The 24,354-nt window shown below is 46.7% G+C and overlaps 1 protein-coding gene across 1 annotated transcript in view; it reads right to left on the bottom strand.

The window, feature by feature from the left end:
- Positions 1-792: 792 nt before the first annotated feature.
- Positions 793-24,354, bottom strand: part of LOC145358185 (inactive phospholipid phosphatase 7-like) — a 30,144-nt gene continuing 6,582 nt past the window's right edge. The window contains exon 2 of the mRNA XM_080211960.1: positions 793-1,201. Coding sequence (XP_080068086.1) covers positions 831-1,201 — 371 coding nt within the window. The 3' untranslated portion in view covers positions 793-830. The remainder of the gene's footprint in view (positions 1,202-24,354) is intronic.

Genomic DNA, 24,354 nt, shown 5'->3' with positions numbered 1-24,354 from the left:
CGGCACTGGGGGAGCGCGGCACTGGGGGAGCGCGGCACTGGGGGAGCGTGGCACTGGGGGAGCGTGGCACTGGGGGAGGACTAGGTGTAGTGGGTTGGCCAATGGGTTGGCACCAGATTTCGTGGAATGGCCAATGGGCTGGCGTTAGGTGCAGTGAGTTGGCCAATGGACTGGCACCAGATGTGGTGCACTAGCCAATCGGATGGCACTAAGTGTGGTGGGCTGACCAATGGATTGCCGGATTTATCTCAGTGAGTTCCAGCTGGTGATGCTTTGAGCTGCATTGATGGACGTTTGTCTCGTTGCGAGTTACAGAGTGATAACCAACCTTGTCGATAGTGAGACATTGCAGTGAAGCAAGGGGTGGGAGTGATGAATAGAGGCAGCTGGGATCACAGTGAAATTATCAAACCCTTTCCAAATATGACAGATTGAAGCTGGTGTGATTACAGCAATGAGAATGAGCTTCCTGTTAGGATAACCTTCCCAAATCAACACTAAAAGCCTTATGCAGAGCTGAAGTTGATGAAATATTGGCAGCCGATTCAAATCCCCTCCCACTCTAACCTTCGCTTAAATAAAATACCAGCACATCTCCTGAATTTTTCAAGATCCAATTTCAGAGTAAACACAATTTTCTAAAGAATCTATGAGGCAGAGAGATCCCTCACCCTTTCAGAAAGTGGATCCTTTCACAACAGGCAGTCTGAGGTGTTCAGGTGGTTCTTACCTTCGATGGAGGCCTTCAGGAGCCACCCCCCCACCCCCCCCCCCACCCACATCCACCCCCCTGCACCTCCCCAAAACCTCAGCCTCTGTACTTGTCCTCCTCATATCGGGATCACTGAGATGAGGAACTGGCAGGTACCGGACGGTAACCATAGCAACTCCACCAGATTGAACTGCAAGTAGCCAATGAAAAATCCACAGAAGACGTCAGTCAGGTAATGGCGTCCAATCATGATGCGGGAGATGCCTATGACGCCAGCCCAGATCACCAGGAGGATCCGTAAGGGCACGGCCAGGACCAGGTGGCTGAAGAAGAATCTGGTAACCATGGCGGCTCTGCTGGCCTGGCCAGCGGGGAAAGCAAAGACATCCATGACAATGTAATCCAGGAGTCCGGGCAGCGCGTCCGAAGGCCCTTTCCTCTTCACCAGCTTCTGCACCGCGGCCACCACCAACAGGTCGAGGATCAAAGCTGCAAAGGTGAAAGGTCAGAGGGTCAACAGCCGTTTCTGCCCAAACAAGGACGTTGGAGAGACATCAGGAACGCGCGGGAAGCAACTCGACAAGGTTTCGTTTACATTCTCACACTCACAGCAACAACTTACTGTTCATATAGCACCTCAAACGCAACAAAACGCGGGCGGACACGGTGACACAGTGGTCAGCACTGCTGCCTCACAGCGCCAGGGGCCTGGGTTCGATTCCCGGCTTGGGTCATTGTCTGTGCGGAGTTTGTACATTCTCCCCGTGTCTGCGTGGGTTTCCTCTCACAGTTCAAAGATATGCAGGTTAGGTGGATTGGCTATGCTAAATTGTACACTGTCAGGGGGATTAGCAGGGTGGGGTTATAGGGATAGGGCCTGGGTGGGATTGTGATCGGTGTAGACTTGATGGGCCAAATGGCCACCTTCTGCATTGTAGAATTCTATGAAGATATCCCAAGGCTGGAACATTATAAAACAAAGTGTCAGATGGAGTCACATTGGGAGATATTCGGTCAGATGGCCCAGAAGTTTGGGCATAGAGGTAGGTTCATTTAAAGATTGTCTTAAAGGTGGAAAAAAAGGTGGAGAGATGGAGAGGTTTACAGAGGGAATTCTGGAGCTTGGGACCAGGACAACTGAATGTGAAGCGATTCTAATTGGGAATTGCACAAGAGGACAGGATTAGAGGTGGGCAGACAGCTTGGAGGGTTTTAATAAATTCTTCCCCAGGATGTGGGCATCATTGGCCAGGTCCAGCATTTGTTGCCCGTCCCTAATTGCCCCTCGAGAAGGTGGAGATGAGCCTCCTTTTTGTGAGGGAGACCCAAAGCGCTGTTAGGGAGGGATGTGGGTTGGAGGAGAGATAGGGAGGGGATGAAGCCATATGGAGGGGATTGGAAATAGACACTGCTCGACCGGGAGTGGCTGTAGGTCAGTGAGCACGGGGTTGGTACAGATTGGGGGCAGGATTTTTAGGCCGCATTTGCCCCAAGGCCAGAATTTTCCACCCGAGGTCAACAGATCTTTGTATGGTCTGTGTTCTGCCCACTACAATTCTGGGGCAATTACGCTCTTGATGAGTGAAGACACAGGGCAACAGGATTTACGATGATTTCAAGTTTGTGGAGCGTAGAATATGGGAGAGCAACCAGGAATGTTGGAGTAGTTGGATCTGGATTGGATTTTTCTTTGGATTATGGGTGGAAACTGGCACACCCAGAGGAAAACCTTGCAGACACGGGGAGAACATGCAAACTCCAGAAAGACAGTGACCCGAGCCGGGAATCGAGCCTGGACCTCTGGCGGCTGTGAGGCAGCAGTGCTGACCACTGTGCCACCATGCCGCACCTTATGACAGTCTATGGCAGGAATTTTCCCAACCCGCTCGCCACGGGAATTATAGTGGGCGGGATATGGACCTGGCGAAGGTCCATTGTCTCAGGCGGGATTCTCTGGTCTTTGGGTGAGTGTGGCTGGAAAATCCCACCCTGTGAGTCTGTCAGCCCAGGTGATGTTGAAGATGAGGAAATCAGGCTTAGTCCAGACCCAATGGAACAGGCTGTACCCAAGTTCAGACTGCACCCAAGTTCAGCTGTACTTGGGTGCAGTCTGATTCACTGCACTCGACCCAGAGTTAACCACAAACAGATGCTCAACTCTGGAGATTTCAATCAGGATCTGAAAGGCCACAACGTCAAAATAGAAGTGTCCCGGCTTTCAAAGTGCCTCTGAAAGCTGAGGTTTCTCTGAAGTATTGAAGTTCCGTCAAAATCCCCGAATCTCGCCAGCTCTACCGTGGCAGATTCTGCTGAACCCACATTTCTGATGTATTTGCGGATCCATCACTGAGGTGACCTCAGCAACTATTCCCAGATAATTATTACCCTGAGAACTCTGAAAAGAGGGAGTAAACAAGCCCAGTCATCGTTATGTGATGCTCAAACTATTTCTCTACGCCACATGTTGCAATTGTACAAGGCATTAGTGAGGCCACACCTGGAGTATTGTGTGCAGTTTTGGTGTCCTTATCTGAGGAAGGATGTCCCTGCTATAGAGGGAGCGCAGTGAAGATTTACCAGGCTGATTCCTGGCATGTCATATGCAGAGAGAGTAAGTTGGTTAGGGTTCAGGAGACTGAGAGGGAATCTCACAGAAACCAGTAAAATTCTTACAGGGTTAGACAGGGTAGATTCAGAAAGAATGTTCCCCATGTTGGAGGGAGTCCAGAACTAAGGGTTGGTTTGAGGATAAGGGGTAAATCTTTTAGAACTGAGGTGAGGGGAAATTTCTTCACCCAGAGGGTGGTGAATGTGTGGAATTCACTCCCACAGAATGTAGTTGAGGCCAAAATGTTGTCTGATTTCAAGAAGAAATTAGATATAGCTCTTGGGGCTAAACAGATAAAGGGACACGGTGGGGGGGAAAGGTGGAATCAGATATTGAATTTGATGATCAGCCATGATCAAAATGAATGTCAGAGCAGGCTTGAACGGTCAAATGGCCTACTCCTGCTTCTAGTTTCTATGTTTACTCACTCTTTGCTCTCTCATTCTCTCTTCCTCTTTCACAAATATCTACTTTTTTTCTTTTTCATTCTTTCTCTCTCCCTCTCTTACTGTCTCTCCCTCACTCTCTTTCCCCCTCTTTCTTTCTCTCCATCTGTTTTTCTCTCTCCTGGGTAAGCTTTTACAAACATCTACTTTCCAACAAGGTTTATTGGATCATAAACATTTGCTAATTTCAGCCTTTCCTAGTCTCAGGTCAGCGTGGATCAATGTAACACCTCAAACACATTGTCAACGAAGGAGAGTTTAATCGGGAGGCCCTTCTCATCTCTCCCCCTCTATATGGAGCACATCACCCAGTAAAAAAAATCACATATACAGTTGTGATGATTGAAAGAAACCTTTGCAATCTTTTCTCTCTTGTGGGACATGGGCATTGCTGCTGGCCAGCATTTATTGCCTGATTTCCCTTGAGAAGGTGGTGGTGAGCTGCCTTCTTAAACTGCAGTCCATGTGTAGGTGCTGTTAGATGGGAATTCCAGGGCTTTGACCCAGTGACAATGAGGGAATGGCGAAATATTCCCAAGTCAGGATGGTGTGTTTCTTGGAGACCAACTTTCAGGTGGTGGTTTTCCTGGGTGACTGTTGCCCTTGTCCTTCAAGGTGTAGTGTTTGGAAGGTGTTCTCTAAGGAGCCTTGACGAGGCTGTACATTTTGCAGATGGTACACACGGCTGCCACTGTTCAACAGTGGTAGAGGGAGTGACTGTTTGCAGATGTGGTGCCAATCAAGCTGGCTGCTTTGTCCTGGATGGTGTTGAGCTTCTTGCATGTTGTTGGAGCTCTCATCCAGGCAAGCGGGGAGTATTCCACTGCTCTCCTTACTTGTCTTGTAGATGGTGGGCAGACTTTGGGAGTCAGGAGGTGAGATATTCATCACAGAATTCCCAGCTTATACAAATAAGGGACCTAACACTTATATGAGGCATTCATTGCAAGATAGTGGCTTTAATCTCACTTAGTCTTTAAGAGCAGCACAGTGGTTAACACTGCTACCTCACAGCGCCAGGGACCCAGATTCCATTCCAACCTTGGATGACTGTTTGCATCGAGGCTGCACATTCTCCCCGTGTCTGCATGGGTTTCCTCCGGGTGCTCCGGTTTCTTCCCACAGTCCGAAAGACATGCAGGTTAGGTGCTAACTTGCCCCTTAGATGATTAGGTTAGGGGAATTAGAGGGGTAAGAATGAGCAGTTACGAGGATAGGGCCTGGGTTAGATGCTCTGCTGGGGAGTCGGTGCAGACTCAATGGGCCGAATGGCCTCCTTCTGCGCTATAGGAATTCTACGATGATAATCTGAAGAATAAGTCCACGCCCCGGGACCTGTTCAAACATGCACACAGAGCCAAAGTCACATTGCTGAGAGCGGCGGTATCTTGACAATGATAAATTCTAATGCTAATGTCTGTGCGATTTCCGTCTCACATTCCCTCACCAACTGACCCACTTCTTGCGCCAGTACAGAAGCGGCAGGACTGGGGGGTGGGGGGGGAATCGCTGCTCCCAGTGTGCAGAATAATTCGGCCAAGTTGACAGCTCTCATTGTTCGCATTGCTACCAATCATCAGTTCTCATCTGCGAAAGTGCTGACTCCGGAATATAGTTAATACCAATTGAATAAATAACCTCCCTGCAGCAAAACCTGCTGAAATTCCACCCCCCCCCCCAAACGTCATGTGCTCAACCTCTCTTGAGCCATTATTCAGGGAGTTTGCCCTCAGCACAGCGACGCTCTACAAAAACAGAACGTTGGAAATCTGAAATGAAAATGCTGGAAAGAGTCAGTGGGTCTGGCAGCATCTGTGGGAGAGATAAAGAGTTGACCTTTCAGGCCAATGGTCTTTCCCAGGTGGCTGGAAAGAAGAGCTCAGTTTATAGGATATTATTGGTGCTGGGTTTCCAACATCCGACAATGGAATAGAGAAAGTGCTGGATAATCTCGGCAGGTCTGGCAGCACCTATCGGTGTTGAGACGGGAAGGCTGTGAAGTGCCGAGCCGGAAGATGAGATGCTGTTCCTCCAGTTTGCGTTGAGCTTTGCTGGAACATTGCAGCAGGCCCAAGGACAGACATGTGGGGACAAGGCTAAAACGGCTAAATATGATGCTGCCAGATCTGCTGAGATTATCCAGCATTTTCCCTTTCGGTTTCAGATTCCAGCATCCGCAGTAATTTGCTTTTTTTTCAGATAATTGAATAGAACTGGACACAACGCTCCAGCTGGGGCTTGGGCAGTGACAGATGAAGGTTTTAGCAAAACATGCATGGTGTCAACAGGTCGGAATGAGTAACTCAAATCCCTCGGAGTTTAGCTTGTGGCAGAGTCTGGAGGTCTGAGGCATGTGTTTAAAAAATGTCCGGTTATCCTCACAAAGCACTCCTGCCGCAGCGCATGATCTCAGCTGTAATTCTGAGCTGTCTTTTTCCCTCTCCGACACTGCTCTATTCCGGGATTTATTTCAGAGATTCTGATGTAAAGCTGGAATCGCTTCACTGGTTATAAAGAGTCAAAAATTTAACTCCTTACGAACAGGACCTGAACCATTTTTCTTTAATTTTGGAGCTTTTCGCATGGGAAATATTGAAAATAAATTCAAACAGTGAAGTGATTATTCTTCAACAGGACACTCCCAATGTTTTTCTGAATGAGTCACATGCGATTTGAGGCAGTATTATGAATCAAGATTCAGATAATGAGTCCAATATCCACATTTTAGGACCCCAGCTTTATGTGAGAATTTCTGTTATCTTTGCTTCATTCAGATTTTTAACCTCATTCAACAACAAAGGTCACGGAAACAAAATGTATATACTAACATGTAAAAGCTCAAAAAGTGAAACATGTTACCAAAGTTATTCACCAAGCACTGATAACAAGAAAGAATGTGAGTGAGGGAGTGTGAGAGGGAGTGTGTGAGAATGAGAAGAGTGTGGGAGAGTGTGCGCTTGAGAGTGTGTGAGAGTGAGTGAGACGGAGTGAGTGAGACAAAGTGAGTGTAAGAGAGTGAGTGTAAGAGAGTGAGTGAGAGAGTGTGTGTGTGAGAGAGTGAGTGTGAGAGAGTGAGTGTAAGAGAGTGAGTGAGAGAGTGTGTGTGTGTGAGAGTGAGTGTGAGAGAGTGAGTGTGAGAGACTGAGTGAGACAGAATGAGTGAGACAGAGTGATTGAGACAGTGAGTGTAAGAGAGTGAGTGTAAGAGTGAGTGAGAGTGCGTGTGTGTGTGTGAGAGTGTGTGAGAGAGTATGTGAGATTGTGAGAGAGAGTGAGTGTGAGAGTGAGAGTGTGTGAGAGAGAGTGTGTGTGAGAGTATGTGTGAGAGTATGTGAGTATGTGAGGGAGTGTGTGAGAGAGTGTGTGAGAGTGTGTGTGAGACTATGAGAAAGTGTGTGTAAGTGTGGGAGTGTGTAGAGTGAGTGTGAGACAGTGTGTGTTTCAGTGTGTGTGTGCGCGAGAGAGTGTGTGCTTGTTGGAAAGTATGTGAGTGTGTGAGAGAGTGTATGAGAGTTGTGACAGAGTGTGTGAGAGTGTGAGATGAGAGAGAGTATGTGTGTGAACGTGTGTGCGAGAGAGTGTTTGAGAGAGAGTGTCTGAGGGTATGAGAGACAGAGAGGGAATGTGAGAGAGAGAATGTAAAAGAAAATGTGTGGCAATGTGTGTGACAGGGTTTGCGTGAGAGAGTGTGTGTGAGAGAGGGAGTATGTGTGAGGGTATGGGAGAAGGAGCGTGAGAGAGAGTGAGACTATGTGTGAGAAATTGTGTGTGAGGGTATGAAAGAGAGAAAGTGTGTGAGAGAATGTAAGAGAAAGTGTGTGGCAGAGTGTGTGAGAAGGTTTGCGTGAGTGTGTGAGAATGTGTGTGTGTGTGCGTATGTGTGTGTGTGTGTGTGCGTATGTGTGTGCGAGGGAGTGTGTGTGAGAGTGCGTGTGAGAAGGTTTGCGTGAGAGAGTGTGAGTGTGAGAGAGATTTACAAACCCCAAGCTAGCTCCTTCTCGATGTGGGAAGGTGGGAGGAAGCAGTCGGAAGCTATAGCAGTGAGTGAGTGCCGAGTTTACAGTCACTGGAAGCTTTATTGGGAAGTGGAGAACAAAGACTAGCTGCTGTCAATCAAACCATTCCCCATCATCCTCACTGAATCTATGCAGCTGAACCACACTAACTGCTCAGAGAGTCAGTAACAACTGAAACCAACCCCCTGTCACTGGGATGGAAGGGGGTTAAAAAGCTCAAACATTAATCTCATGTGAGCTGTGGTCAGAACCTCCCACCACCTGACCAAATTAAAAAGTGAGAGAATTTCTCAATGACACGGATTACTATCCAAATGAAACAATATCCAATATTCCAGCTCACTTCAACAAACCTCACACTACTGCACAATTCTCACTTTGCTGAAGACTCAAAGTTAATGGCCACAACTTTAATGACTAGTTCAGAAAATGGGAGAGGAGGCCATTCAGCCTCAGGCCTGGTCTATCACTCAGTTAGACCATGGGAGGGAGAGGAGGCCATTCAGCCCCTTGAACTTGGTCTAGCATTCAGTTAGATCAGGATTAATCTGCGTCTGAATTCCATTTACTCACCTTGTTTCTGTAACCTTTCACTCCTTTAACAAAAAAAAGTCCATCGATCCCACTTTTTAAACTTCCGATTGATCCCATCTCCTCAGCAGCTTTCTGAGAGGAGGGAATTCCGGATTTCATGGAATCATAAATCCCCAGCGTGCAGAAGAGGCATTTGGCCCATCGAGTCTGCACCACCTCTCTGACAGAGTATCTTGCCCAGACTCTCTCCCCCACCTTATCTCCATAACCCCGTAAATTCAACATGCCTACCCATGGTAGGTTAAATCCCTCAGATTCCAGGGTGAGATTGGATTGGATTGAGATTTTCAATTGGAAACAAAATTGGCTCGACGACAGAAGACAGAGAGTGGTTGTAGAGGGTTGTTTTCAAACTGGAGGCCTGTGACCAGCGGTGTGCCTCAGGAATCTTGTTATGAAGGTGGATTCAGTGTTGGCATGATGGCACAGCGGGTTAGCACTGCTGCCTCACAGCGCCAGGGTCCCAGGGTTCGATTCCCGGGCTTGGGTCACTGGCTGTGTGGAGTTTGCGCATTCTCTCCGTGTCTGCGTGGGTCTCCTCCAGTTTCCTCCCACAGTCCAAAGATGTGTGGGTTAGGGTGGATTGGCCATGCTAACTTGCCCCTTAGTGTCAGAGGGACCAGCTGGGGTAAATGCGTGAGGTTATGGGGATTGGGCCTGGGTGGGATTGTGGTTCGGTGCAGGGTCAATGGGCTGAAGGGCCTCTTTCTGCACTGTATGATTCTATGATAAGATTGGGCATGTTGGGATTGTTTTCTTTGGAGAACAGAAGGCTGAGAGATTCGATAGAGACATTTAAAATCATGAGGGATCTGTACAGTGCAGGGAGGGAGGAAGTGTCCCCAGGACTGACAGCCAGAGCGACACAGGTTTAAGGTAAAAGATGGCACGAGAAGAAACATTTTCACAAAACCAGTGGTCAGGAGATGGAATGATCCGCCTGAGAACATGGCGGAGGCAGATTCAATCGAGGCCTTCAGAAAGGGAATCAGATAATTACCTGAGGGGATAAACATCGATAGGGTGTGGCAATGTGAAATAACTCTTCCGAGGCCAGTGTCCCTTCAGTAAACCTAGACGTATTTACATAGTCAGCATTACTCAGACAGGTACTTCCTCATACAGAGTATAAATTCCGAGTGTCCATAACCCTGACACTCCACATTACATACATGGACAGGGATCCCTGATTAGATAAGCCATTACTGCCTTAATCAGGGAGCTCATACTCTAAGAGGTCCACATTTTGGGTCTCCTTTAAGTCATCACACCAGCACTGGCAACGAGAACCTCCTCCTGTTTGTAAGCATCCAATGGGCTGGATGTTTTACCACTCATTCATTGACCTGTTCCCTACAAGTTTATTTATTATTGTCACAAGTAGGCTTACATTAGCACTACAATGAAATTACTGTGAAAATCCCCTAGTTGCCACACTGTGGGGCCTGTTCGGATACACTGAGGGAGAATTTATCATGGTCAATGCACCCTAACCAGCACGTCTTTCACGCCGTGGGAGGAAATCGGAGCACCCGGAGGAAACCCACCGGGAGAATTTGCAGACTCTACACAATCAGTGACTCAAGCCAGGAGTCGAACTCGGGGTCCCTGGCATTGTGAGGACGCAGTGCTAACGACTGTGCCGCCCAAAATACAGGGGTAAGCATGGGGGCAGTGATGGGTAAAAGGTTCCCCATGATTCTAACCCCCACCCTTAGGAATATGAGGTCCTTAACAACTCAATGATTGGCACTTAAAGGCCTCAATTCACAGTGTAGCGAGTGAAGGTGAGGGAATTACACAGACAAGACAGGCCTCTGTCAAGGGGGTCATCCAGACTCAAAACATTGGCTCTATTCTCTCTCCACAGATGCTGTCAGACCTGCTGAAATTTTCCAGCATCATCTGTTTTTTGTTTCAAAACAGACCTCTGCGTTCGATCGTAAATAGCAGCCAGGAGCTGTACAAGGCTCTCAGTTTAACTGAAGGATGGAAAGTTTTAACAGAGACACACGCAAATACAACAATAAGGTCTGGAATCACTCAACACCAACCTCACATTACGAAACTCTTTGATGTTCCGAATGACAGTAATTGCAAATCTGCATTTCTGATCAGCCTACTCATTTCCCATCCATGCACTGTCTCAAAAAGACATTGCTGAACGCAGAGATTATCATAAGATCAAAGTGCCGACACCCACAGAGACAATGCGCACCTCCACACACAGGATGTATCAAGAAATGGAACATTCCAGACCACTGTCATCTTTCAAAGCTCCAGACCAACATCTCAATAAACATTTCCTTTCAAAAATCAAAGCATTTTGATATTAAAAGCACGAGTAATAATCACTCTGAGAAGCCACTGAGTAACAGTTGCCACAATTTGTAAGTACGGGGAGTTGGGGGAGGTTCTCCCAAGTTTCCTAATATAGGCAATTTTTTTATTCATTCGTGGAACATGGGTGTCACTGGCTGGCCAGCATTTATTGCCCATCCCTAGTTGCCCTGTTCAGAGGGCAGTTGAGAGTTCATCACATTGTTGTGGCTCTGGAATCACATGTAGGCCAGACCAGGTAAGGATGGCAGATTTCCTTCCCTGAAGAATATTAGTGAACCAGATGGGTTTTTCCAACAATTAACAATGGGTCATCAGTAGATTCTTAATTCCAGAGTTCTTTTATTGAATTCAAATTCCTCCACTTGCCATGGTGAGATTCGAACCCAGGTCCCCAGAACATTAGCTGAGTTTCTGGATTAATACTCTAATAATACCACTAGGCCATCCCCTCCTTAAAAATTATCTGGTCTGTACCCGAACAGGCGCTGGGAGTGTGGTGACTAGGGGATTTTCCGCAGTAACTTCATTGCAGTGTTAATGTTAGCCTACTTGTGACATTAATAAATAAACTTTAAACTTGTGTCACAGTTTAAGTTCATGGGTACAAGCCTACCCTTTAGCACATTACCAAAGCTAACACTATAGTGACGTACAGAGGAGAGAGAAAACATTCGCTCATTTGACTTTTGGCACCCTCCAAAACCTCACAACGTCCCAAAGCATTTCACAGCTAACTAAGGCAGTTCTGGGAAATCTCAGCATTTATTGCCCATCCCTTGTTCAGAGCACAGTTGAGAGTCAACCACACTGCTGTGGCTCTGGAGTCACATGTAGACCCTTAGGTCATCCAGACTCGAAACGTCAGCTCTTTCCTCTCCTTACAGATGTTGCTGGACCTGCTGAGATTTCCCAGCATTTTCTCTTTTGGTTTCAGATTCCAGCGTCTGCAGTAATTTGCTTTTAAGTGAGTCAGTTTCTGTGGTCTTCATAGCTGTGTAAAGAAATGATATTTTGTACACAGTAAGATCCCATAAACGGCAATGTGATCTTCTGTTTCTAACGATGATGGTTGGGGAATAAACACTGGGGAGAACTCCCTGGTCCATCTTTGAAATGAGGGCCACGAGTGTGTTACTGTTCTCCTGAAGAGGGAAATTGAGCTCTTGGTTCAGTGTCTCAACTGATAGACAATCTCTTGTGCCTAAGAAAACATCATTCTTCCCAATCCTATCTCCCTGGAGCCCAGTGTTCCTCAGTTCATTGCTCTGGATCTAACATTCCTCTGTGTGTTGTTACTACAGCAATCAGTGCAGGCGCAGTGTCAGATCATTCACTTGCCAAGATCAGCAGCTGTGGAAAAGTGATGTGGTCACATTACGTTACTGTTCCATTGAAACTCAACTTCCTCCTGCTGTTGTAAATGGGTGAGGGGCGAGGTGGAAATGGAGAAGTGAGAGTGAAAACCCTTATAACCCAAACGTCTAAAAAACAGGAACAAAACTCAAGGTTCATAGAATCCCATGAAGGCCCATAAGTCTGCACTGACAACAATCCCACCCAGGCCCTATCCACTCAATCCCATCTATTTACCCTACTAGTCCCCCTAACACTAAGGGGCAATTTAGCACAGCCAATTCACCTAACCCACACATCTTTGGAGTTCAGGAGCTCAGGCCAAGAAAGGACCTTGTTACAAATACAACCAATGTGTGCTCAGGGTGTAAGTCCTGGGTCCCACACCCCCTTACCTTCCCACTGCCGCAGAACATCACACTGTCCTCTTGACCTCCCTCTGGGGAGGCAATGGCCTAGTGGTTGGACTATTAATTGAGAAACTCTGTGGGCCTGGGTTTGAATCCCGCCATGGCAGATGGTGGAATCCAAACCCAACAAAAAGTAGAATCTCTACAATGCAGAAGGAGGCCATTCGGTCCATTGAGTCCACATTGACTGTCCAACAAAGCATCTTTCTCAGGCCCTATCCCCGTAAACCAACAAATTTCTCCGTAACCTATATATCACTGAACACTAAGGGACAATTTAGCATGGCCAATCCACCTAACTCGTGCATCTTTGGACCATGGGAGAAAACCGGACCACCCGAAGAAAACCCCGCAGACACAGGTAAGAAATGTGTAAACTCCGTACAGTGACTCAAGACAGGAATTGAACCTGAGTCTCTGGCACCATGAGGCAGCAGTCCTAACTACTGTGCCACAGTGCTGCCCTACAGCCTCCTCCTTTAAGATCTCCTGTGCAGCATCAGAAAAGCTTGGAGCAAGCTGCATCTCCTGTTATATTGTTCTTTGCTCCTTCCCAGGTCAAATTCACATTGACCACAATGGCTGGTGGCTTCATCAGTATACCCCTCACTTTGAGAGACACAGGCTGGCTTTAATTGGTGTGAACCCCATGTGCTGATGGTGCAGTCAGTGAACAGTGTGGTTCATGGTGGCATCCACGTCCAGTGTTCTTTTTGCCAAAAAAAAAAGGGAACTATATGGGGTGCATCATCTTGTTTCAGTTACTTGCACAACCATCTATAAGTTCCCCTCAGAACCACACACCACCCTGGTTTGGAAATATATTGGCCGTTCCTTCACTGTTGCCGGGTCAAAGTCTTGCAACTCCCTTCCTAATAGCACTCTGGATGTACCTACCCCACATGGACTGCAGCAGGTTCAAGAAGGCAGCTCACCACCACCTTCTCAAGGGGCAACCAGGGATGGGCAATAAATGTTGGTCTAGAGATGAGGACCTCTTGAGTGGATGTTCTCCTTGGTGAAGAGATGTTTAGCAGGGGATAACTGGGACAGAGGGAAGGCTGTTGCCACTGGTGGAAGGATTGAGGACCAGAGGACACTGATTTAGGGTAAATGCTGAATGAAGCAATGGCAGCTACATGAGGAGAAATGTTTTCACCCAGCAGGTGGTTAGGATGGCCTTGTGAAGGAGGAAGATTCAGTTGCAGTTTCCAAGAGAGAAATGGCCCATTATGTGAAGGGAGACAATTTTGCAGGGCTATATGGAAAGGAGAGCTAGCACAGGCATAATGGGCTGAACAGCCTCCTTCAGTGCCGTAACCATTCTACGATCTGATGAATCCACTACTTCAGTGATTCTGGTCCCAGAAGCAGCACATAGACTCTGGGACATAGACACATATACCAGGTTACCACACAGTGTCAAATTCAAAGTAAAAGTAAAGTTTATTTATTAATCACAAGTAGGCTTACATTAACAATGCAATGAAGTTACTGTGAAAATCCCCCCCCCCCAGTCGCCACATTCCAGTGCCTGTTCAGGTACACTAAGGGAGAATTTAGCACGGCCAATGCACCCCAACCAGCACGTCTTTTGGACTGTGGGAGGAAACCAGAGCACCCAGAGGAAATCCATGCAGACATGGGAGAACGTGCAAACTCCAGACAGGCAGTGACCCAAGCCGAGAATCGTCCCTGGTGCTGTGAGGTAGCCGTGCTAACCACTGTGCCACTGGGAATCGAACCCGTGTCCCTGGCATTGTGAGACAGCAGTGCTAGCCACTGTGCCACCGTGAATTGAACATGCGTCCTTGATGCTGTGAGGCAGCAGTGCTAACCACTGCACCACCGTGAATCAAACTCGGGTCCCTGGCATCGTGAGGCAGCAGTGCTAACCACTGTGCCACCGGGAAGTTACTCAAGACAACAACGGAAAAAAAAATCGGACAGCTCATCCTCCTGAGGATACCCACAGCAGACTGGCTAACTCTGGAACAAACTGATACAACTTCTAGCTTGTGGGTTTCCGAGAGAAAGTTGAGAGGGCGGTAGATGTTTGGTGTGCTAAAAGCCGTGATGAATCACAAAAACATTGTTTTCCATTTCCATTCAGCTTGTGTTTGGTTGTATCTTTCCAGCGATAAATCATTTCCTGTTCATCAAGCACTCTGCTGTTTCCGAGCCTGTGGGGAACAGCGTTGGCAAAGGCTACGAGATACTCAGAGGCATCCAGACAATTATTTATATAATGGCCTTTACATCTGTCCCTGCATCGGATCAACTGAAGAGTCAATTCTCTTAACAGATTTGCACCATTCACAAACTAACATTCTTCTTTTAAATGTGGGGCAGGATTTTATTGAAAAAGTATTGGTGCGTGTGGCTGACACTCCCTGTTATTACTGCACGGTAAGAAATCTCACATCACCAGGTTAAAGTCCTGGTTTTGTGAGACTTTAACCTGGCGTTAAGGACTTTAACCTGGTGTTGTGAGACTTCTTACTGTGTTTACCCCAGTCCAACGCCAGCATCTTCACATCATTAATGCACGGGCCTGCGAACTGTTGGCAAGAGAGAGGTGGTGGCGGGCGACTGGGAATCACCAGAGGTCTGATTCACACCCATCCCACCGACCGTCTCACTTAACCACCCCACGAGTTTCCCGAAATCACTGATTTATGTTCTGAACTTGCACCTATTCCCTTGTCATCCCTCGCGTGCTGGTTGGCCTACACTGCATGCCTGCATCCATCCCCCCCAGTTCATCCATTGATTTTAATATTCCTGTTCTTGTTTTCAATTCCTGCCACGCCCTCAACCCTCCCTAATTCCGTAATCCCCTCCAGTCCCACATTGAGATAATGGAAATCTTTTAATTCTGCAACCATGAACACCCTCTATTTTAATCTCGCCACCACTGGCAGTGGTGGCTAGGTATGATTCTGGATTTCTCTCTAAACTCGTCAATCAGGTTTTGTTAGTAAAACCATAGAAAAGTTACAGCACAGAAGGAGGCCATTCGGCCCATTTTGTCCATGTCAGCCCGAGGACACCCAGATGCCCTTTCTAACCCCCATCTTCCTGCACCCTGCCCATAGCCTTGTAGCTTACAGCACATAAAATGAAGATTCAGGTACTTTTTAAAAGAATTTAAGATCTCTGCCTCCACCACCAACTCGAGCAGCGAATTCCAGACACCCACCACCCTTTGCACAAAGAAGTTCTTCTTCATGTTCTTCCTAAACCTACTGTCACTTCACTTATTTACCCTGCTAATCCCCCTGATACTAAGGGAGAACTTAGCATGGCCAATGCACCTAACTTGCACATCTTTGGACTGTGGGAGGAAACTGGAGCACGCGGAGGAAACCCATGCAAAGATTGTGCAAACTCCACAGATAGTCACCTGAGGCTGGAATTGAACTCAGGTCCCTGGCATTGTGGAGCAGCAGTGCTAACTACTGTGCCACCTTTAATCTATGTCCCTTGGTCCTAGAATTCTCTGCCAAGGGAAATTTTTTTTATCCTACCCATCTTTATCTCTTCCCCTCATTATTTTACACACCTCCATCAAATCACCCCCTCAGCCTTCTTTGTTCCAAGGAAAATAACCCCAACCTATCCAATCTCACCTCATAGCTACACTTTTCTAGTCCTGGCAACATTCTTGTAAACCTCCTCTGCACTCTCTCAGCACACAATACTCCAGTTGTGGCCTCACCAATGTGTTATGCAATCTTTTAAAATAATTGGCACAATCCTCCAGCTCTTCACACCAATGGGATCTTCCTGTCCTGCCGATGGTGTACCCCTGCCGCAGATTTCCCGGTGATGTGGGGTGAATCAATGAGAAATTCCACCGACAGCGACGGGACCAGAAGATCCCATCACTGACCAACAGCACTCTATCTCCCAGTGCCGAGAAAAACACTGCGGGGAGGCTGGAGAATCCCGGCATTTATCTTCATACATGTCCCAGTGTCAAATTCTTGTTCATGATGATCCTGCGAAGCAGCCTGAGAGAGTTTATGATGTTTAAGGTGCTATATAAATACAAACTGTTGTTGTACATTAATGTCTGTAATACTTTTCACAGAAGGATCATTTTCCTCTCTACTTTCTCAGAAGACTAAGGAAATTTGGCATGTCTACTACGACTTTCACCAACTTTTATAGATGCACAATAGAAAGCATTCTTTCCGGTTGTATCACAGCTTGGTATGGGCTCCTGCTCTGCCCAAGATCACAAGAAACTACAAAAGCTTGTGAAAGTAGCCCAATCCATCACACAAACTGGCTTCCCATCCACTGACACTGTCTACACTCCCCGCCGCCTCGGAAAAGCAGCCTGCATCATCAAGAACGCCACGCACCCTGGACATTCTCTCCTCCACCTTCTTCCATCAGGAAAAAGATACAAAAGTCTGAGATCACGAACCAACTGACTCAAGAACGGCTGCCGTCAGACTTTTGAATGGACTTACCTTGAGTTGATCTTTCTCTGCATCCTAGCTTTGACTGTAACACTACATACTGCACTCTCTCAGAAAATAGGTGCAGGAGTAGGCCATTCAGCCCTTTGAGCCTCCTCCACCATTCAATATGATCATGGCTGATCATGCACTTTCAGTATCCCACTCCCGCTTCCCCTCCATACTCCTTGATCACTTTTAGCCACAAGGGCCACGTCCACTTCTCTCTTGAACATATATAACAAACTTGCCCCAACAGCTTTCTGTAATAGAGAATTCCACAGCTTTACAACTCTCTGAGTGAAGAAGTTCTTCCTGAATGGCTTAGTCCTTATTCTTAGACTGTGACCCCCAGTTCTGCACTTCCCCAACATCAGGAACATTCTTCCCACATCTAGCCTGGCCAGTCCCATCAGGATTTTGTACATTTCCATAAGATCTCCTCTCATTCTTTTAAATTCCAGTGAGTACAACCCAGTCAATCCAGTCTTTCTTTATATATCAGTCCTGCCATTCCAGGAATCAGTCTGGTGAACCTTTGCTGGACTCCCTCAATAGCAAGAATGTCCTTCCTCAGACTATGAGACCAAAACTGCACACAATACTCACCAAGGCCTGTATAACTGCAGCAAGACATCCTTACCCCGATACTCAAATCCTCTTGCTATGAAGGTCAGCGTGCCATTAGCTTTCCTCACCACCTGCATGCCAACCTTCAGTGACTGTTCCACCATGACATCCAGGTCACATTGCAATTCCCCTTTTCCTAAACTGCCACCATTCAGATAATAATCTTCCTTTCTGTTTTTGCCACCAAAATGGATAACCTCACATTTATTCACATTATATTGCATTTGCCAAGTATTTGCCCACTCAGCCAGCCTGTCCAAGTCACCCTGCAGCCTCTAGCATCCTCCACACACTGCCATCCAGCTTAGTGTCATCTGCAAATTTGGAGATACTGCATTCAATTCCTTTGTCCAAATCATCAATATATGTACATTGTGAATAGTTGGGGTCCAAGCACTGAACCCTGCATTATCCCACTAGTCACTTCCTGCCACTCTGAAAAGGACCCGTTTATTCCCACTCTCTGCTTCCTGTCTGCCAACCAGTTCTCTAACCACGTCAATACATTACCCCCAATATCATGAACTTTAATTTTGCTCACTAATCTCTCGTGTGGGACCTTATCAAAAGCCTTTCGAAAGTCCAGATACACAACATCCACTGGTTCACCCTTGTGATCAGCAGAGTGGACATCCTCAAAAAATTCCAGAAGATTTGTCAAGCACAATTTCCCTTTAGTGAATCCATGCTGACTTGGACTGATCCTGTCACCGCTTTCCAAATACTCAGTTATTGCATCCTTAATAATTGATTCCAGCATTTTCCCCACCACCGATGTCAGGCTAACCAGTCTATAATTCCCCGTTTTCTCTCTCCCTCCTTTTTTAAAATGTGGGGTCACATTCGCTACCCTCCAATCCACTGGAACTCTTTTAGAGTTGATAGAATGCTGGAAAATGATCACCAATGTGTACATTATTTCTAGGGCCACTTCCTTGAGTACTCTGAGATGCAGAGCATTGGGCTCTGGGGACTTATCGGGTTTTAATCCCAGCCATTTCCCCAATACAATTTTCTGACTAGTAATGATTTCCTTCAGTTCTCCTTCATTCTAAACCCTCTGTCGCTCGTATTTCTGGAAGGTTATTTGTCTCCTCTTCAGTGAAGACAGATCTAAAGTATTTGTCCAGCTGGTTTACCATCTCTTTGTTGCCCATTATGAATTCACCTGATTCTAACTGTAAGGCACCTACATTTGTCTTTTTCTCTTCACATATCTATAGAAGTTTTTGCAGTCAGTTTTTCTGTTTGCTGCAAGTCTATTCTTGTTTTTTATTTTTCCCTTCTGAATTAAACCCTTTGTCCTCCTCTGCTGGATTCTAAATTTCTCCCTGTCCTCAGGTTTGCTGCTTTTTTGGGCCAATTTATATGCCTTTTCTTTGGCTTTAACACTATCCCTGACTTACCTTGTTAGCCATGGAAGAGCCACTTTCCCCATTTCACTCTCACGCCAGACAGGGATGTACAGTTGTTGAAGTTCATCCACGAATTGCCTATTGACCCCTCAAGTATCCTTTGCCAGCTTATCCTAGCCAATGCACATCTCCTACCATCAAAATTAGCTTTCCTCAAGTTCAGGACCATAGTCTCAGGCTTAAGTGTGTCATCCATCAAACTGACAAAGGGTCATCTAGATGTGAAACATTGGCTCTATTCTCTCCCCACAGATGCTGTCAAACCTGCTGAGATTTTCCAGCATTTTCTGTTTTTGTTCAGATTCCAGCATCCGCAGTATTTTGCTTTTATATTATGGCTGAAACTTAGATGAGTACATAGAATAATAACATTTTACAAAGTACTTTAGAATATGAGTTTTCTTATTCTTACAATGCGTTATTTATTACTCTATGACACACAAACTTAAAAACATATTTGCTGGATGTTACTATGCTGCATTATTACGATTTAGTTTTCACTGGTATCTGGGCTCTCATTCAATTTCAAGGATTAAAATGGACTCACATTGGAAAATTGTTTGGAAATTGCTATTTCCTGTTTAAAGTTTATTTATTAGTGTCACAAGTAAGCTCACATTCACGCTGCAATGAAGTTACTGTGAAATCCCTTAGTCGCCACACTCCAGCGCCCGTTCGGGTACGCTAAGGGGCAATTTAGCATGGCCAATGCACCTAACCAGTACATCTTTCGGACTGTGGGAGGAAATGGAGTACCCGGAGGAAACCCACACAGACACAGGGAGAACGTGCCAACTCCACACAGACAGTGACCCAAGCTGGGAATCGAACCCGAGTCCCTGGCACTGTGAGGCAGCAGTGCTAACCACTGTGCCATCCCAACAAGTAAACAAAACACATGAACAGGAGGCAGCCATTCAGTCTGTTTAAACTCTTCTGCCATTCTGTTAGTTTATGGCTGATCTGTAACTTTCCTTATTCTTTAGTGGGGTGTGGCTGTTGCTGGTAGCGCCAGCATTTGTTGCCCATCCCTAATTGTCCCTTGAACCTAATGGTTTGTTAGGCCATTTCAGAGCGCAGTTAAGAGTTAACCACATTGCTATGGGTCTGGAGTCACATGTAGGCCAGACCGGGTAAGGACGGCAGATTTCCTTCCCTAACAGACATTAGTGAACCAGACGGGCTTTTACGACAATCGACAACGTTCACGCAGTCATCATTAGACTTTCAATTCTGGATGTTCTACTGAATTCAAATTTCACCATCTGCCATGATGAGATTCGAACCCGGGTCCCCAGAGCATTACCCTGGGTCTCTGGATTACTAGTCCAGTGACCATACCTCTACAACACCCCCCAATATCATGTTCTGAGGCTTGCTGTCTCATTTTGCTTCATAATGCTCCTGTGAAGCCTTTATCATGTTAAAAGTGCTATATAAATAAAGTTGTTGTTGTTGGTCTGGCCAATACTTAACCAATATCAGTAAAATCCCAGATTACCAGCTCATTTCTCACAGTGCAGTCTGTGGCAGCTTGCTACACAACAATTGGCTGCCACCTTAACTATAGAATCATAGAATCCCTACAGTGCAGAGTAGGCCATTCGGCCCATCGAGTCTGCACCGACTCTCTGACAGAATCTCTCACCTCAGCCATCTCCTTGCTCTATCCCTGCAATCCCACACATTTTCCATGGTTAATCCCCCTAACCTACACATCTTGAGACACTAAAGGGGCAATTTATCATGGCCAATCCATCAAATCTGTCCATCTTTGGACTGTGGGAGGAAACTGGAGCATCCAGAGGAAACTCACGTAGACACAGGGAGAACGTGCAAAATTCACAGAGTCACCTGAGGCCGGAACTGAACCCTTGTCCCTGTTGTATTACAACAATGAAAATATGCTCAATCCAGTTGTGAAACATTTTGGGATGTTGTGACAGGTGCTACATAAATGCAATTCTTCCTTTTCCTCAATGAGCACAAATATTGGTTTAATATAGCTCAGTAAATATTTTAGCCTGGTTAAAGTAAATGTGAATCTGGTTAAAGGATTTTATAATCTGGTTAAATTATAAATTAATCTGTTTAAAGTGTGTGTTTCTGGTTAAATTATACATTAATCTGGTTAAATGATATTTAATCTGGTTAAGGTGTATGTGAATCTGGTTAAACTATACATTAACCTGGTTAAAGTATATCTTAATTTGGTTATAAACTTTAGATCTGATCAGGCTGCTGTATCTCCGCTGGGTTCAGGTGTTTGACTGTATTTTCTAAGCTAACGTAGTGCCAGGCAGTCTATTAAAAGACAATCTCAATCTGTTTAGGATCGAGTTGCATCAAACTGTTTACAGCGGAGTGCAGCTGGTAACCCGCCCCACAATTCATCACATGATGTTGTGAGAGTTTAAATGAAGAGGAAGTATGTCCAGTTAAAGCCAATGGGCCAGGGCTGGAGTCAGAGTCTGCGAGAGGTCTGCTCCCCAGTTTCTAGCCCAACCAGGGAGACAGCGATGAGAAACGAAAGCGGCTTTCCAAAGAGGCACTGAGCTTAAAGCATCAGGAGTGTGGGATAAATATAGGTCATCACACAATTAATCAGTGCATGCAAAAAGCAGAAACAAATAGGGACTTAGCCACTCAGAGAACAATACAACAGAGAGAGAGAGGCTATTCAGCCCAATTCGCGTGTGCTGGCTCTTTGGAAGAGCTACACAATGGGCGGGACTTTACAGCCTCACTCGTCCCAAAACTAAAATCCCGCCTCAGGTCAATGGACTTTTCTATGGTTCACCCCTCACCCGGCACAATTCTCATGGTGGGCAGGGCGGTAAAATTCCACCCACTTTCCCCAGAGTCCAACAAGTATAATACTCTTCAAATCTTCATCCATTTCATTTCGAAAGTTCCAATCAAGTCTGCTTCCATCAGCCTTTCAAATTAGCTCATTCCAGATCACAACAACTCTCTGCGTAAAACTACTTCTCATCTTGCCTTTCTCCAGTTCTCTGGGCAGTTCCTTCACATCTCCTCCGCTTGTGGGCAGTGAGTTCCAACACTCGCTGTGTAATGAAATTATTCCTCACATCCCTTCCTCTATCCCTCACCCAAACCTTAAGCGTGTATTCCTCAAGTCCTCATACCGTCAGCCAATGGGAACAATTTTTCTTTGCCTACCTCATCCAATCCTGTCATAATCTGGTCCATCTCTATCAAATCTCCAAGTAGAACATCTCCAGCTTCTCCAAGCCTACTCTTGTAGCAGAAATCCTCTATCCCTGGAACCATTCTGGTATTCATCCTCCGCATCCTCCCAAAGACCCTCACATCCTCCTGAAAGTGTGGTGACCAGAACTGGGTGCAATACTCTAGTTGTGGCCTAGCCAGGGCTTTATAAAGGTTCATCTTAACCTCCCTGCTTTCAGCCTCAACACCTCCATTTATGAAGCATAAGCCCCCATTTGCATTGTTAATCACTCTGTCATCAAGTCCTGCCACTTTCTAAGATCTATGCACATGAACCCTACCAGTCTCTCTGTCGCTGCATACTTTAGAACTGTGTCATTAAGGGCCAGATTTTACTATTTTGATTCTAAGTGCTGAATCTGGGAGTGTTTCAGATCCGACTTTTAGACTCGTTCTCAGGCACCCCCCATACGCACTCTGCCTGAGAAAATAGCAGTGATTCTGAATCGTGCCACAGAAGCCTGTGGGTGGGGCTTATCATGCCCAAAACATTGCAGCTTCAATTGGCACCTCCAACTGTGCACGCGCAGAAAAGAAATAGAAAAATGTTCCCCTCGCTTGCAGGCCTCCCACCTGACCCCCACACACATTGCCCCACCCCCACATCCCCCCCACCCCCCACCCCCCCCCCCATTTCCCAGGCCCCCTGCCCCCCTTCCCCCCCCCCCAATCACATGCAGAATGGCAGCTGACCCCAACGATCACACACAGAGTGGCAGCTGACAACCCCCCCACCCCACCCCACCCCACCCTCCCATCGATCATAGGCAGATAAGGCAGCGGAACACCCTTCCTCTCTCATTAGAGAGCCATCTGACCAGTTTCCCTCCCCTCTCATCAGAGAACCATCTGACCCCCCCTCTCCCCTGCCCCACCACCAATCTGAATCAGAGAGCTGCCGGAAGCTCTGAAGTTACCTCCTCAGAGGCTGGAGTGCCCGAGTCGGATCTTTGTGGAACATGTCTGTTTTGCGCCGAACCTGGATGGGTGAACGCAGTGGTAAAGGGGAAGTGCCGGTAAGTTTGGGCGTCCAGCCCATTAAGTCAATTTAAATGCAAGCAAATGCATTTCAATTGCTGTCGTGCACGTTTCAGGCGCATCCTGATTGCAGCCAATTTAGGCACTTGGTAAAAGGGGGAAATGGACACAGAGATGGTCGCAGATCATGCCACTCGCCTCACCCCCGACTTTACAAAGTTTTTACGCCCGAAAACGAGTGCAACTTGATGGTAAAATCAGGCCCAAAGTCTCTGTTGCCTTTCCTATGACTTATGCTAAAAGGCATTAATTACACTTCACTGTAGGAATAATGGTAGGAAGGACTATTTCTTACGTGGCGAAAAACTGCAGCAGGCGACGGTGCAGAGGGACCTCGGGGTCCTTGTGCATGAGTCGCAAAAACCCAGCCTGCAGGTGCAGCAGGTGGTCAGGAAGGCGAATGGGATGCTGGCCTTCATAGCGAGGGGGATTGAATATAAAAGTAGGGAGGTCTTGCTGCGGCTGTATAGGGCATTGGTGAGGCCGCAGCTGGAGTACTGTGTGCAGTTTTGGGCGCCGTACTTACGCAAGGACATTTTGGCCTTGGAGGGAGTGCAGAGGAGGTTTACTAGGCTGATACCGGAGTTGAGGGGGTTGAGCTATGAGGAGAGGCTGAATAAACTAGGCTTGTACTCGTTAGAGTTTAGAAGAATGAGGGGAGATCTCATTGAGATGTATAAGATGATGAATGGGATGGATAGGATAGAGGTGGAGAGACTCTTCTCGCTCAGAAAGGACAGTAGGACTAGGGGGCACAGCCTCAAGATAAAAGGGGGGCAGTTTAGAACGGAGTTGAGGAGGAACTTCTTCACTCAAAGGGTGGTGAATCTCTGGAATTCTCTGCCCGTTGAGGTGGTGGAGGCTACCTCGCTAAATATTTTTAAGACGCAGGTTGATGGGTTTTTGATAAGCGAGGGGATTAAGGGTTATGGGGAGAGGGCGGGAATGTGGAACTGAGCCACGACAGATCAGCCATGATCTTATTGAATGGCGGGGCAGGCTCGAAGGGCTAGATGGCCTACTCCTGCTCCTATTTCTTATGTTCTTATGTATTAAACTCTACTG

This window comes from Carcharhinus amblyrhynchos, chromosome 25 (assembly GCF_965287045.1).
Source record: "Carcharhinus amblyrhynchos chromosome 25, sCarAmb.v2.hapA, whole genome shotgun sequence".
Lineage (NCBI taxonomy): Eukaryota > Metazoa > Chordata > Chondrichthyes > Carcharhiniformes > Carcharhinidae > Carcharhinus > Carcharhinus amblyrhynchos.
The sequence above is the reverse complement of the archived record's forward strand: the minus strand, read 5'-3'. Positions and strand labels throughout refer to the sequence as shown.